At 45.0% G+C, this 16,567-nt stretch overlaps 1 protein-coding gene across 8 annotated transcripts in view; it reads left to right on the top strand.

The window, feature by feature from the left end:
- Nucleotides 1,214-16,567, top strand: part of EHF (ETS homologous factor) — a 52,979-nt gene continuing 37,625 nt past the window's right edge. For 2 of the 8 annotated variants that reach the window (XM_013994436.2, XM_021083194.1), the window contains exon 1: nt 8,771-8,929. Coding sequence is in view for 1 of the 8 variants with exons in the window: in XM_003122871.4 (XP_003122919.1) it covers nt 14,753-14,776 (24 nt within the window). In the remaining 7 variants the exon portion in view is untranslated. The other 6 variants (XM_013994435.2, XM_021083195.1, XM_021083196.1 and 3 more) reach the window with 6 other exon arrangements.

Raw genomic sequence — 16,567 nt, 5'->3', positions numbered from 1 at the left:
AGGTGGAGACCAAGTGGTGGGGGGACCGGTAACAGTGTGCCCTCAGGAAGTTGGAACTATAGGTCTTTAAGCCATTATTTTCCAAACTTCAATCACTAATATTTTATTATCACTTTTTTTTTTTTTGCCATGTCTATGTACCCATTTATATTATTGGCTCAATCATTTTCATTTTGGCTTAGTTTGACTCTCTTTTTTACTTGTTTTCCCATCAAAAACATATAACCATTAAAATAGAAATTATTGCTTGTGTTCAAAATCATCTCGCCAACCACCCTTGGTAGCTGTGTCCTCTGAGGAACGTAGCTCCACAGACGGGGAAACTGGCAAAGATTTCTGAATAAGGGCATGATCTGGTTGCTTTTCGAGAAGGTGGCCAACATGAAGAATGGAAATGTGGGTATAAAATTCTGGTCCCGTTGTGCTTAAAATGGTAAGAAATGTTACCAAGTGAGTTTTGGGGACATCTCACAGTTTCTCTACGGACTTCAGGATGAAAGATACCGAAACTCCTCTCTCTCTGCCCATTTCCTTCTTGGTCTCACTTCACCTTCTTTCCCGGCAACTCTCCCTACCGCCCCATGTGCCCTGCCAACAGGTCTGAGGTGTGGAGGTGGGTTGCAGTCAGAGCAATGAGTGGTCCACTCGGAGTCAGGCAGTGCAGTGACCCATGGTGGGTCTGGATGACGGGCAATTGTGTCCATGTTGGCACAGTGCTGAGGCTTCCTAGGCTCGTCTTACCTGGTGGTTCAAAGAATGTCACCCCCAGCCAAGGCTGAAGTTCACAGAGCATTGACCCATCCCCTAACAAGCCTATTTTCCCCAGCTGGGCATTCAGCGTCCAAGTTAAGGTGACCTGCCAAGCTGGAAAGAAAAGGAATTAGCAAAACCCAGGAATTTGCCGAGGGCGCCCCTCCTCCACCACAACCACACACAATTGTGAGAGCTAAGGTTTGACTCCCTGAGATTTTCTGCTCTAGTGGTTCTGGCAGTCCCTGGAGACGCACAAACTGGTGAATCTGAGGGCTCTAACCCTTGGGCAGACTTTGAGGGGTTTTGGTGTGGATGGAAAAAGTCCTTCATCACTTCGGTGTTGACGGAGAAGGTCCCTGGCAAGCAGACCATGCCCTTCTGGCACGTTCACCTTGTCAGGGGTGGCTCTGGCCCGCGCCCTCCGAGTCGCGTCCTTTGCAGCCGAACAGAGCTCAGCGGCCGCCATCTTTTCCACTGTGAGGAAGTGAGTAGCCCGGGGCTGGTCCCTTTCGCTCGGGGTCGTCCTCCCGAGAGAAGTGTTCAGATGAACTGACTGTGCATATTTTTGGTTCAGTTTACAGAGGAGTTCCTTATTTCGGTTTCACTGTACACCCACCTACACAATATCTTTTGGTTCTCAGAATTTCAGAGCTATTAACCTCCAACCTGAAATTAGGATTCTCATAAAACTTTCCTGGGGCACTGTCATAAAAGAAACGAGGTCTCAAAATAAGTATTTGGCATACGGTTCTCGTCCAGGAAGACAGATTGACTAATTTCAAACCCCCGTATGTGATGGCTATGGATGGGGAGGGGGGAGGGGAAGGGGAGAAAAATCATAGACATGCCATAATACACATTGCGAGATTTCATCTGGATTTCCCCTCAATATGGAATTATTCAGAAATAATTCCAAGGGTTTCTATCTTGGCATTCACCAATGTGCAGGTGCATATGTTTTGAATGGACTGAATGAGTCATTTATTTATGCAAATGAGGTTTTTGCATCGTCCCAATGGATGTGCTTGTCAGCCCTTGGATATCATTTCCAGAAGGTTTCTAGATGCATTCTTTGCAGAGGCTCGAGCAGGTCCAGAATTCCTAATTTCTGTCTGGAAGGCATATAGGAGCAGAATCTGGCTGGTTAGCATTTTACGTTTTCTTGAGACACCCAATTGCTCATAAAGAATGGGGATTGAGAAACTGACAGCAACCCCCACCCCCAGCTAGTGTCCACGACTGCCCTCAACCTTCATATTTAATGCCCTCGTCATCCCTCCAACTCTTCACTCTACGCTTCTGCCATTTCTCGATCTAGATGCCTAAGGGCGTCTCACTGTGGTGCTTAGCCTGCCTAGCCGCTGATGGGGGGTGGAGTGACCTTTGTGTCAGAAGAGACTCATGACTTCCCAGACAAGACCAGGTCACAACTTTTTCCAATGGGCTTCCCCTCTAGTCTTATTCTGAGCATTTTGACTTTTTAAATATTTGGTATGGAAGGGCAGGGGCTGAAAACTGTCCCATAAGATCCAGACTTGTTTGCCTGTTTCCTACTTTTTTTTCATTTCAACTTTATAATCTCAGTCTTCCAAGAAATATTCACATTTTCAATTGCTTTCCAGAACTGAGCTTCATTTTCCCTGTTCCTGTAAGATATTATAATGCAAATTTCAGCACATTGTTAAGCTTCTCTTTAAAATTTTTTTTATTTTATGACTTTCATTTTTTCCATTATAGTTGATTTACAGTGTTCTGTCAATTTCTACTGTACAGCAAAACAACCCAGTCATACGTATATATGTATACACATTCATATTTATATATATAAGAATATATGTGTGTGTGTGTATATATATATGTATATGTATGCTTTTTCTCACATCATCCTCCTTCATGTTCCATCGCAAATGACTGGATATAGTTCTCTGCTATACAGCAGGTTCTCATTGCTTATCCACTCCTAATGCAATAGTTTGTATCTATTAACCCAAGACTCCCAGGCCATCCCATTCCCTCCCCCTCCCCCTTGGCAACCACAAGTCTGTTCTCGTACTAAGCGAAGCTTCTCTTTTTTGAAGAGGGTTGTGGTGGAGATGTTGTTTTGGAATGACACGGGCTGGGTCTGAGCTCCAGCAACTTTCTTTACCGGTGGCCTCGGCCAAGTTACTTCTCAGGCTTATGAGGCTCAGTTTCCTCATCTGTAAAGTGGGAAGAGTAATAGTACCTTTCTGATGGAGTTTTGTGAGGATTAAATGAGGTGATTCAAGTTCCATGCATTGTCGGGTGACTAGGATATGGTTGAAACAGAGTAAAGGTGAACAGTCATGCTTATGCCTCTGTTTTCCTGTATCTTGTCCAGCTTTGCCCCCTTCTCCTGCATTGTCTTTTGGAGCATGGAAAAGTAGTCCTCTGCTCACCCATACGAAACTTCATATGGTGCTAAGAGGATTTCGGGAGATTCAAGCTCCATATTTGAGAGAGTAGGTATTTCTTGACAGCCCACCAAAGGCCAGGTACTCTGCTAATGCTTTGGACAGTTCCTCATCCAACTCCCCAAAGGGCTCACTGTGAGCATCTGTATTGCCAGTAAACAGATGGGGAAACAGAGAGTTAAAATGTAAGGTGTAAGTAAATGTGACAGGGTTGTCCTGGTCTGTCTGGCTCCAATTTTTTTTTTTTTTTTTTTTGCTTTTTAGGGCTATACCCGAGGCATATGGAAGTTCCCAGGCTAGGGGTCAACCACTCTACGCCACAGCAATACCAGATTTGAGCTGTGTCTGTGACCTACACAAGAGCTCTGGGTAGACCCACTGAAACACTGGGTCCTGAACCCACTGAGCGAGGCCAGGGATAGACCCCAAATCCGCAAGGAGCCTAGTCAGGTTCGTTACTGCTGAGCCACTGTGGGAACTCCTGGCTCCAAAATCTTTGTCCTTTCTGCTGCACCAGCTGGTTCTGAGAAAGCTGAACTATGGTTTTTGTTTTTTGTGTTTTTCTTTTTCTTTTTTCCTTTTTGAGGGTGAGAGAATAGTTTCTGAGTACCCCTCGTCTTGCAACACTACAGCTTCTCCCTTTAGTTGGTGATTGGACCTTTAGATGGTGATTTTAATAATTGGACCTTTAAACGGTCCTTTAGATGATAATTTTACACATTTTCTTCTTGGGTCTGGTGTTTGCTGTCTCTCATGGCCCCTGAGTGAAAGAGATGAGGCACTGAGACCTTCATCCAAGGTCAGGCCCAGTAAAACCTCCTCTTGGACAGTAGAAGCCAAGTTGTCTGGTTTACCATTAGTGGGATAATATGGGAGCCCACAAAATATAAATAGATGGTGACAACTGCAAAACTGATGATTGTCTCTGCTCTTACCCACCTTTGGAGGTGCCAATTTGGTAGGTGTGGGCAGGAGCCCCGGTGTTGTAAAGGTGATACTGATGCTCCACAGGCTTAGAGCAAGGACGCAGGGGTCAGAGGAGGGACAGGGAAGGGCAATCCATCAGAGGAGGCTGCAGCTGTCTCACTCTGGTCCCTCTGCAGCAGCATCTCTTTATTCCATTTAGATCTCGGGATTCCATGACAGTGGAAGAAGAATCTTAACCTGAAAATACTATCTAAAAACCACCACTATAGTTTACTATAGTTTTAAGAAACTCTTTGCCACCCAAAAAAATACAGGCTGCAAGAAGTTAGCCGAAAAGTGGCCAACTTTTGCCTGGTCTTCCCTCCCTCTCTCTAAGAAGAAGAAATCATCATTCTTCCCACAGACCCTGATGGAAATATGCTTCAGATGCCCAAAGCAGTTTGATTCAAGAATCAAAGTCCTTAGCCCAACCGTGGAGTTGGCATTCAGCCAGGGCACCATGTTAAAGCTCTTTGAGAAGAAAGATTAAGGCCAGAAAGAGGGTGATAAGATATAAGTGGGGCAGAAGGAACAGGGCAGGGGTGAGTTCAATTAACCAAGAATGGAAGTGTCTTGAGAATAGTTACAATATGGAGGCGTTCAGGAGGTCAGTTCTGTTCATTTGTTGGTGCGTACATAAGACGGGTGACATATACAGATGCTCGAGGGGTATTTATATGCATATGTGCATATGTGTATAGGCATTGGGCTATTTTTTTTTTCCAGAAATGGGAAGCCCCTCTCCCCTACTCTAGTACCAAGGGTGTCCCTCACCTCAGCAGTAAGTGGTACATGCCATTGGCAGAGAATTTTCTCAGTGTGTAGGCACGGATGTGATGGCAAAACCCATGACCAGAAGGTGCCATGGGTATCTGTTGAACAGCTGTCGACGTCGGACCTCCCCAGTGGACCTCAGATGTCATCTTCAGAGCCCAGGAAGCTTCCCAGAGGGTTTGAAGGGCTCCGGGAATCAAATCTAAGCCAAAATGTAAAGATTTTGGAAACACAGCTTTTAGAAGGGAATAGGCTATGAGGCAAGATGATGTTTATTGACCCTAGTTCTTTACATGACTCCAGCCAAGGTAACTGATGATAATGCCCTATATACCTCTCCCCCCACCAGAGTTTCTTGTTCCTGTCAATTCTAGAGTCTTGTGTGGCTCTCACTAAATCGCTGTCATATTCTGCCCTGGAGGTAATTTCATGTCATCAAGAGGGGATGATAGACAGAAACATATATAAACACACATTTGCTTTCAAAAATAAATAGAGGGCCTCTAGTTAAAAAGGTGCTATAAGCCAGCATCCTCTTTTTGCAAAGCAAGCACATAGCTCTCCTTAACCTTTTAACCACAGCTTGTGTTAGTATTAAGACTCGACCCCTTAGGGCTTGATACTTGGCTCAGAGAGATTCTTTGTCTTTGTCTTGGCCTCGATTGAGGAATTAAGGCCCCTGGGGTTCTTTGGTTCTGAGACATGGCTCTCCTAGTAGACAATCCAACTGAACTCGGGTCCCCAGCTACTGCGCACAACCTGGTCTGGTGCGCGCAGCCCCCCTTTTCCTCTGTGGGAAGAAGCATGGTAACTCGACTCAAAGGCTCTGTGTCTTTGCGCAGGTCTAAGACAGCAACAGGACCTCGAAACTAGGAAGATTTCTATGTAGAGTATCTGGGTTTGCAAAGGTGGTTCCAGTTCCCAGTATAATCTTGATCTTGACCTGAGGGCCAGCTGCTTTGCCTCTCCCTCTCTCTCGAGTCTTCTCATCCTTAAAACCCAGACCATTGGCTTTGTCTCATCACTCTATCCACTTCCAACAGTCTCCAGGAGATCCTGGGAGCATAGAACAAATGGAATATCTGCTGGGGCTGGAGTGCGACCTGATAATGAGACTCCTGCCTGATTCCTGCTCAAGAAGGTTATGACTTTGTTTGTTTTGTTTTGTTCTGGCAGTACCCAAGGCATGTGGAAGTTCTCTGGCTAGGCTGAACCTGCACTGCAGTTTTGACCTGTACCACAGCTGCGGCAACGCTGGATCCTACCCACTGGTCATGGGGGAACTTCCAAGAAGGTTGTGACTTTTAAGAAAACTAACAATTTGTTTATATAAAGGCTCTGGTATGTTTTCTCATTTTGTGGGTTACATTTTTAAACTTCTTATCCATGAGAGACATGCTTGATATATCTGAGGCTCTTACAAGAAGGCCTCAGCATCAAATCCAGCTTTCAGCATTCTCAGTTAAAAATCAGGACCTCCATGCATTCTATCTATGTATCTATCTATGTATCCATCATCTCTGAAACCATCTATCTGTTTAATTGGTTGTCAGTGCTGTCTTTCTTTTTTTTTTTTTTTTACTGAGGGAGGGAGATGTTGTTTTTTGCTTTTTGTTTTTCTTCTGGGAGATTCAACTAATTTCCAAGTAAGGAAAAGAACCAATGCTTAGCAAGAACCCACTAAGGACCAGGCACATCATTAGGTACTTTGTATATATACGTAAAGACTCCACAAATAAGGTGGTTTGTGAATATGAGGTGACATCTTTCCATCCCCTTTCACCACTATCATCCCCAAATGACTCTTCTCAGGAGTGCCTTATAGGAGCAGTCCTCAGAACTAAAATAGGCAAGGTAAGAGTGGGTGAAGAAAGGGAGATATAACTGGAGCTCTTCAGCTAGAAAGGAAAGAGCCTATAATTAGGGTGGTTGGGCCTGGACCAGAGAGTCCCCTCACTTTGGAGTTGCTTTTGAAGTTCACCACCTCTTGACCACACAACCCCTACTTCCCAACCACCCCCCTGCTATCTCAGCTTAATCAAGCAAAATGCTTAAGAAGGCTAAGTTTTCTTCCTGGAAGTTAAACAAGCACTAATAACACTTCACTGGCCCTCCCCACAACACACACATACACACACACACACACACACACACACACACACACACACACCACACACACACACACACACACCCTGAAGGGGGCAGAGTTACTGCTTCAGATTGCTCCTGATTCAGTCTGTTCCCTCAAGGCCCTGCTCTGAGATCTGGAGCTGATAGACTAATTGGGGCTAATGTGATAATGAGCAATAATGATATTTACTGTATTTGTCATACATTTGCATTTTAACAAGGCCTTTGGGAAATACGCATGTTGAAGATAAGTAATGGCAGGAACATTTGCTGAAGGCCATGGGGGTAGAGGGGCTTTCAAACCTCCCTAAATTGTGATCCCCAGACCTTCAAACCTTCAAGACCCTTCCAAGCCCCTGCCTTCCCACTGAGTCTGTTCCAAGTTCAAGAACCTCTCCATTCACAGAGCCCAGCCTAGGAAATTCAGCAAGAAAAGGAATGCTCCTGCCATGCGCCCACCATTCTACCTTAATAGCACGACTGCTTACTTTTTGTTCTATTCAGTTTTTGCCCATATACAGACTTTCCTTTTTTTACACAGGAAACTTCTGGGTTTTGATCACAAAATCTTGGTCTCTTTGCCAAAACTCTAATTCCCTTTTCCTCTCCCACAGAGCAGAGGCCTGGTGAATTAAAGAAATCTGCTTAGACATTTAGCTCATGCCAGGCCAGTGTCCAAGAAGACCCAAGAGAGAAAACTCTTGGTTAGAGGATGGTATTTTTCCTTGCCAGGAGCCTCCGTCACCTGTAGTGGTGAAAGGGCATTTGTGACCCAGTGAAGCAGGCCCTTGGCCCAGGGGGATGGGGGTTGCACAGGCATTTGAAACCCACGGATTCTCCCCTCCCCCAGGATTCAAGCTTCTTCTTGCTCAAACTGTGTTGTTATATTTCCAGTTTCAGCATCATGGTCTTTCCCTCTCTTTCTCCTCTAGGGAATGTTGATAAATAGTTTAAAAAATAAATAAAAGATCACGGAAGTGTCAAGAGCAGGTAAAGAATCCAGATAATCCACCAACCAGGCAGTCCGTCTTTGCGTTGTTGAGAACTGACTGTTCCACCTGAACGACTCAGAGTAGACCCTCCCTTCAAATTTTCCAGAGATCTTACCAGGGGCCAGGGCAGATGGGCTTTTCAAAGTCCATTGAAATTACCCAGGGTCACTGTCAAGGAGGTGATCGTAATGCCCGGAGAGAGACCCTATGTTCCTGGCTACCTGCCCAGGAGCCCTTAAGAACCTGGTGCCCGCACAGCCAGGCTAAGGACGCTGATGCCAAGGCAGAGTGGACTGAGTACAGATTAGTACTCTAGACAGAGGTTTAAGAGCGCCCCCACCCCTCCATACAGCCTCTCCTCCTGATTTGAATTCTGCTCACTTTGCTCTTCCATTCTCTCTTCCCAATGGTGTCTTTGGGGAGCAAGCATGGTGGTTTTCACCCGAAACAGCCTCTAAGCTGCAAAGAACAGTCACCACCAAATCAATTCCTCATCCATTAACAGGTTGTCTCTCTGTTCTCGAGACACAGGCATAACCTGGTTAGACCTGTTTTGTTTGAACACTAACGTGTGAGTTGGCCAAATGCAAATGAGCAAATGTTTGTAATCCTTTATTTTATTTTTTTAAAGGGCCCGGCAGCCAATCAGAAGAGAAGGAAGTGACTTAGGGAATTCCCGGTTGGTGGCTTATTGCTTAACATCCTACAAAATGATTTAAAATTATTGTCATATGCATTTATCTTCACTCTGATGAGGGCTCAGACGTGATAACACTCCTGGTTCCCCATTCCCCGTAGGAGCTGGCGTGAGGGCTGCCTGCTGCTTCCCCTCCATTAGCCACAGCTATTGGATTTGCCACCCAGAATCTTTAGGTAAATGAGGTAAGTCTTTATTTTTAAACCTTCTTTTGATTCTGGAATTCAAATACCTGAGTGGAAAGAGAAACCTGCCTTGAATCAGACAGAATGAAATACAACAGACTCCCGGAGGCAGCTGGCAGGAAGTGAAGCTCGGCTCACCTGTGCTTACCTCACTGGGTTGTCTTAGAATTTTCTTTCGGAGGGCAGCAAGGCTAGTTTGGATGTTATTCCCGTTGTCATGTTAATCACCCATGCTGTGATTTCCCAGCGTGGAGTCTGGACTTGTGATCACTGTGCATTGAAAAGCCCCCTGGTTCCCTGGATTCCCTCTCTTTCTGTGACAAAGCCATTTCCCTGGGTTGAATTCTGAAATTCTGAAAGCTAGGGATAGGTGACAATGATGGAACTCAGTGAAGAGTTTGGTTGGCTCAAAAAACTATTGGGGCTCAGAGCATATGTTCTCACTTTCTAGCGATGGTCATTTCCTTGACTCATTAGTTGTAGGGAAAGGCAGATTCATCTTCGGTATATTCTGGTGTTGGAAAATGGCTGGAAACAGGTGAGGGTGTATGTACCCCACTTGGAAAAAGTGGTGGGCCGTCCAGGTAGGCAAGGGTACTGGGAGAGAGCTGCACATTTCTGTCCAGAAAACGAAAAAACGATTTTGGCACAGGGTTTCGCCATATCACAAGGGGACAGACTAACCCTTTGTTTGTTCCATAATGGGATGCTCTGACCAGACAGGCAGATGTGAGTCAGCACCAAATGCCTTCTAAGACAGGGACTCTTTGGATTTTGCATAGATCCAATAGAGCTATATTGGCCTCCATGTCGATAGAACTGGAATCAGTAGGGAGTTAATCTTTTTGTTGGTAAAAGACAATGCTGAGTCAGGAAAGTGACATTTTCACCCTTCGTCTTCCGCAAGATTTAGGATACTCCTAGGATTGTGGGAGAGTGTGTCTTGTTAAGGTGAAGCCTAAGCTTCTATGAGTCTAAGTTCACAGAGGTCTTGTTGGTTATCTGCACTGACCTTAGTAACAGTGAGAAAGTGGTAAGGGTTGGGACTCAGAACTTCCCAGTAGGAGGTCTAATCCGGGAGTTGTTTCTGCAGGCATGGCTGTGAGGGAGTGTTTAGACAGAGCCTTTCACTGTGTAAAGGGGTAGTTGGGGATCATGAGTGGCCATGTGCTCATTCCACTGAGGTCCAGGGAAGAGCTGATTTCCAACAGAGAGATGAACTCGTGTTATTCGAAAGAACTTCATGGGTAAGTGATGTGATCAGGAAAGGCTCCTAAGAGATTTTAGGAATGACTTCAATAGCTGTGTTTGGAGTTTGCAGAAGGCTCCATTGATTCTCTTTAAGACCTAGAGTCCTGAGACTATGAAATAACTCATCAAGTCCATCTTCTTATAATTTGAAGTTGTGTAGGATCACATTATGTTCACACTATCACTTAGGGCTTTAGGTGGACTGATTTTTTGTTGATGCCCAATGGGAACATGAAACGAGGGTAGTTTGAAAGTGTGAGATCACCTTTTACAAAATAATACATACGACGGAGACAATCCTCCATGTTTCCCAACTATTTTACAGAGGAATTTTGAAAGCAGTACCTTTGAGGAAACAACAATTCTGTAAATTCTCTTGCGTTACTATTCAAGATGGCGGCATTTGCTGGAACCATTTTAGCGTGGTTGTGGTTAGGGTGATAGCTTTGATCCAGACCTCATATGTGTGAAAGATCTCAAATTCAATTATATGTGTTCTTTTGTGTTAAAAAGTATCTATTTGTTATATACAAACAACACTGTCTTGAGAGATACACACACACACACACACACACACACACACACATATACACTTTTTTTTTTTTAATTTTTTAATCTACTGTGAGCTCTCCCAAATGGAAATGACCTGGGCCTTTCTGGACCTCTGAGAAGTCATACATTCACACTCATGCTTCCACGTTTATGCTGCCATTTATTTACCAACTTTATCCAGGTCCTCTTTCAATCTCCTTTTGATGGCTTGAAAGGCTGACACAAAATGGAAACCGAGAGGTTAAACTATTTACTCAACTGCGTTTAATTAGCTAATTGGAAACTGGAAGAAACTCATATCAGGTCCTGGGCCAGAATGTGAGTGCTTTGGTTCAAAGTTCGCTTCTAGGAAATAGGATTTAGCTTTCTGGAATCTTGTCATGGTTTATTTCCTCCTCATCCTCAACTGCCCCCAACCCCCAAATTAGGGTCAGCACTGGGTTATGTTCTAACCGTCTTGCTTTTCTGAAAACTCAGGATAGGAACCCTGTTTACTGTGAAAGCGCTACGCCCAGCCGTGGAGGTTTATACAAATCATTAAAAAGTAATGCAGTCTTTCCCCCTTCTTCCAGCTGGGGTCCTCCCTAAGTCCCAATGAAGGATGGGATTTTCAGAGACCTCTGGAAGACGGGGTGGGGTGGGTATCAAGAATGCCGCGGTAGAACATGTTAACTCAATTGAGACACAACACCACGGTTTGAGGGAACCAAAGGTAAAGTCGGAACCTGGTTTTTGGCGACACCCTTTTGCTGCTGTTTCAGCCCATGTCTCTTGTTAGCGACGCTCTCTGGTAGAATTGAAGCGACAGTCATTACTGTTGTGGGTGGGGCCCCGGTTGAGAGGCATGGGTTCCATGCAGCCTTGGGGCTTGAGACCTTGCGATCGCCTCCCGGCTTTGTTACTGGGTAACTGACAAGTGCGGGTTTTCAGCCTGGGTGAGCCAAGCTGGCCCCACCGTGGGGCCTGCCATCTGAAGACAGAGGCAGGAAGGATGGCCAAATCCGGCCAGGGTTCTCTTAAATCTGTTGCTGAATAATTGAAGAGATAGGGACGATAATAAACTTTACTTAATGTTTTCTTATCTAATATTTAATAATAAGATTAAATAATATGATTTGTTTAAGGAGCAGCAATTGTGTTCTTATTAGACATGTGACTATTACATTTATTTAAATTTGAGTTTTGAAGGGCCAGACTATTAAGCTCTGTGGAAAACAAATGGTGCAATGCGGGCAGTAGGGTGGGGATGGAGCCTCCTCAGCAGCTAATGTCCGGATGGGACAGACGTTCAAGCCAAGTGGTTTTGATGTCGGGAAGCTGAGATGTGATGGGGTAGAAATTTCTGTGGGTCCTTAAGAGTTATTTGATATAAAATGTATATCAAATGTATATCAAATGACTTCAAAGAGGGGAAAAAGATATTTCTTTAAGAATCTTCCTTGAAGAATTTCAGACTCCTGTATTTGAGTGCTTGGAGCACCACAGTGTGGACAAGGCAGGGTGCAGGATGTTCCTGCGACTAGCAGTTAGGGGACCTGGTTTTTGTAGTCCCAGAAAAGCTGTGTGACCAAAACCGCATATTCCACATCTCTGATTTGGACAAAGGTGTTTGAACCCCATCATCGGTAAGATCTGCTTTGGCCCTTGGAATCTGATGACAGTGGGGAATAGCCATGGCTGGGGGCAATAGTTTGAGACTTTGAAAGCTGAGTATGGGGTGGAAGATGTCCTTCTGGGATGAGACAGGAAAGATCAGTCAGGGCCCTTCAATGGCTTCCTTGGAGTCTTCAGGATTTGGGCTAAGGGATATACTTGGTGGAGGTGCTAAGCCTGGAGACTAGGGGCCTTTACTAGGGGTGTTCGAGTCTGTTCCCATGACAACACCCCATCTTTATCCATTGCCTCATGTACCCAAAGTTGGTGCGAGTGTAGAAGTGGATGAAGCGGACTCTCTTTGACCACCGAGAGCAGGCAGTGTACACGGGTCTGCACTCTAATGACATCTTCTGTAAAACACCAAAGCAGTGAACATTCAGTGAAAAGTGAACATTCAGGCCCCCACGGAGGCTACTCAGCTTGTGTGGTGCTGATCAGCTCGCTTGACCAATTGTCCATGAAGTATTGGGTAGATTGGATGGACGTGGAGTCAGCCTGGAGGAAGAGCCGAGGGGTAATCGGAAGGGGAGCACGGCTGGCCCAGCCACTGGGCAGACCAGTGGGCTTCCGCCTGAATCTGAAGCAACTAGATCTTGCAATAGGGTCAAGCAGGACAGCCCATTGAAATAGGTTCCCAGGGTTTTAATCGGCCTGGTTTTAAAAGAGACACCCTGGCGTTCCCACTGTGGCGCCATGGGTTAAGGCTCCAACTGCAGTGGCTCAGGTCCCTGCGGGGGTTCAGGTTCAATCCCAGACAGTGCCCTAAGGCTTTGCCGCAGCTGTGGCACAGGTCACAGCTGTGGCTCAGAGCTGGGATTTGATTGCCGGCCTGGAGATTTCCATATACCTCGGGTGCTGCCTTAAAAAAAGGGAGGGGAGAGAGAGATACGCTGTATAATACTCCTTTGAAAGTTGACTTCACCAGCACCCACCCACACTCTGTTTTTCCTTTGTTTTATGAGGCCGAGCCCCTTGTTCTGATACATTGGATTCACGATATCTTCCCCCGCGCTTTAGCCCTTAGCATCTCCTTCCCTTCCTTTCTCAGAAGTATCTTCAGCGTTATTAAGGGTATCTGCCTATTTATTTAAAATGTGACCAGCATAGCTGCATTCCAAACATACTCTCTGATGAAAACAAAGCCAAAAATCAAAAGGAACCCCAATGCCTACAATAATACCTTGATTATTGGACTAATAGACTACCTCACGAACCCCACTATTTTAACATAACCACCTATTTTTACTTTTGTAGGACCTTGTCCAGATGCATACTTTCTTTGATGTTGTTGTAATTGTGGTGAACTTACAATTTCCTGTTCTGTCACTTCCCCCTTACTCTGTGTCATAGATGTCCCATAAATAACCTTGGGACCTCAGCCTTTATTGGTCCAGTTATGAATCTGAGAAATTTTAGTCAACCTGCCAGCCCTTTCTTGGCCTGAGGCAAACTTCTTCCAGAAGTTGATTGAGTCTTTTTTTGAACCATGAAGAGGGTCTTCTGCTTTTTGTGTGTGACACTGGGCCTTGGAGCCTATGACTGTCTCTTAGAGATGATTTTGGGGTCCCTCTTAGTAACCTTTGAGAAGAATTCCCTCGGTAGAGCTAACGATATATTCTGGTTAATGAGGTAAATGGGGTCTGAAGACTATTTCAGCCCTGTTTTCATGGTGACTCTGTTTTCTTTGCAGTGGTCTTTAGATTTGGCCCCAGTTCAGCCTCTGTCTCAATTACATCCACTGAGAAAATCAGAGCATGTCAAGCTTGCCATTCACTCATCTTAACTCCACTGGCCAGAGGCTGTGGGGTGAGGAACGTTGATGAAGAATAGACATTGGCTGCTTGTGTGTCTGGAGGGGCGGGAGGCTATGCATTTTTGTTGCCTGGAAGCAGCTGGAGTGTGGTGCCAAGGTTAGAGTCAGAATACCTAGGTTCAAATTCGACTCTGCTTCTAAGTAACTGAGTGACTTGGGATGAATTAATAAAGCTTGAGAATATGTTTCCTTATCTGAAAAATGGGATTAGCAACCTCTGCCCAGGCTTCGTAGGGATTACATTAGACCAAGCATCTGAAAGCACCCAGACAAATGCTTGTGCGTAAACAATTAGTAATGTGTGGAATGGAATTGGAGGCTAAATCCTCAACATGGGCGTTTTCAGTGAGTCTCCATTGAGTTAGAGTGACTGAATAATTCTGGGATTTTGTTTTTCAAAATGACGGATGTTGGATCTGCATTGTGACCTTGGAAAGAAATGTGACAGCATTTTCAGTGAGGAAGGTGGGTGGCAAGGAGAGAGGGTGAACTGCGTGAGGTGAAACCAAAAAAATCGCGTCTGGTCTTGAGCCGGCTGCAAACCCTAACCCATGGGGATTCAAGGAAGACTTGAGGTAGGTAATAGTATGTTCCTATCCCTGCCTGCATGCCTGGCGAGTAGGAGCCCCCGTAAGAAACTGGTTCCCCTCCTGGCATATCATGTGGCTAACTGCAGCCCTATATACACTGCTCACCCCTTAAATTCTGGAGTATCTTCAGATACCTAATGGCTCTATAACTAAGGCATTAGTTACTCTGGGTGTTCTAGAGGCTTTGAAAAAAATTCCTACTTATCTTGCCATGGCTTTATGGGGTCTGCCGCCTGTACAGTGTTCACCTGAGGCTCTGGCCACATGGAAGGGGCATCTAGAGGCTATTTGAACCAAGAAGTCCTTGCTGTAAAATAGCAAGGATTTCTAACCTGGGATCCAAGGATCTTATGATGTCCATGGAGAAATATCAGGGCGTTCATGAACTTGGATGTGAAAAAAATTCCATTTTATTTTCAGAGATCTAACTAAAATTCAACATTCAATAGGAATTCAACTCAATTTCAACCTGAATGTAGGCAAAACTCCACGGTAGCAACAGCTATACCTGGTTGTCGCCGAGAGAAGTTACAGACATGTTCATATCACGTTACACTTGTTACGGATGTCTCCGGGTATCAATAATCATCACTACTTTGAAATCGTGGAGGTTATTGGACCTGCACTAGAGATTCTTGCTTAAAGTACTAATAAAGAAACACATATATTATTATGATATCACACATTTATTTTAAAAAGTATTTTTATCACTGTATGTCAAGGTAAACTTCCTTTCTAATCTTACTATCTTACTTTGTCATTTAAAAAGCATTATTTCGAGAAGGGGTCTGTAAGCATCAGCAGATTGCAGAATGGGTCCACGGCATAAAGAGAAGGCTAAGGATCCTTAACTTATAGCACTCTCGCGCGCGCACGTGCAGGTCAAGGAAATGGCTTCTGAAAGGCAGTACCTGATAGATGGTCTGTGTTGTCTTCCCACCTGTCATTGTGGGTGGTAGCCTCTGGGCAGCTGCAGAGTTGTCAAGGGACCCTGGTATAATGAAGATAATAACGATAACAGTAATACTAATACTAATAATAGCTAATATTCATTGAGTGCCTGCTATAAGCCAGGTACTATTCCAGGCATGTCCAATGTCATATTTTGTTTAATCCTCCTAACTACTTTGGGGGCTTTAGAAAGAGAAGCATTAGACAGCAGAGATGCCCCCTGCCTTGCTGGTGACAGAGCAAGTGTTCAGGTGAAGGCAAAAGTTAGGACTGACCCCCTGGGACAGGGCTGTTGTCAGGGGGTACAGCCAGCACGGTCACACAGAGCCCGGCAAGTAGAAAGCACCAAGCTTGAACGCTCTGTTGTTGCTGTCTTGAAATTCTTTTTTATTTATTTTTCTAATGGCCACACTGGCGGCCTATGGAAGTTCCCAGGCCAGGAATTGAATCCTCACCTCTGCCACTGTAGTCAGATTCTTAACCCACTGCGCCACAGTGGGAACTCCCTGTCTTGAAATTCTTGATGCAGTTTGCAACAAGGGGCTCCTCATCTTCCTTTGGCTCTGAGCCCTGCAAATTATGTAGCTGGGCCTGCCTCTGGGTGCAATGCAATTATTCAAACACATGACAACTCCTGATGCTGGGAAGCTGCTGGGGAGAGCCACCCCTCCCCCCACTCTTATCTTGCTCATCTAGCTGACCTTCGGTGTTTTGAACTGGCGAATCTGATAATTTTGTTTGAGCATCAAAGATTTCCAACAAAGCATCTGGAGGGATCGCCGAACCCTTCTGCTGCTTGCCTTGCTGAGGACTGTTTTCATTTAT

This window comes from Sus scrofa, chromosome 2, assembly GCF_000003025.6.
Source record: "Sus scrofa isolate TJ Tabasco breed Duroc chromosome 2, Sscrofa11.1, whole genome shotgun sequence".
In the NCBI taxonomy this organism is placed as follows: domain Eukaryota; kingdom Metazoa; phylum Chordata; class Mammalia; order Artiodactyla; family Suidae; genus Sus; species Sus scrofa.
Note: the sequence above shows the minus strand (reverse complement) of the source record. Positions and strands in the feature narration are given on the sequence as shown.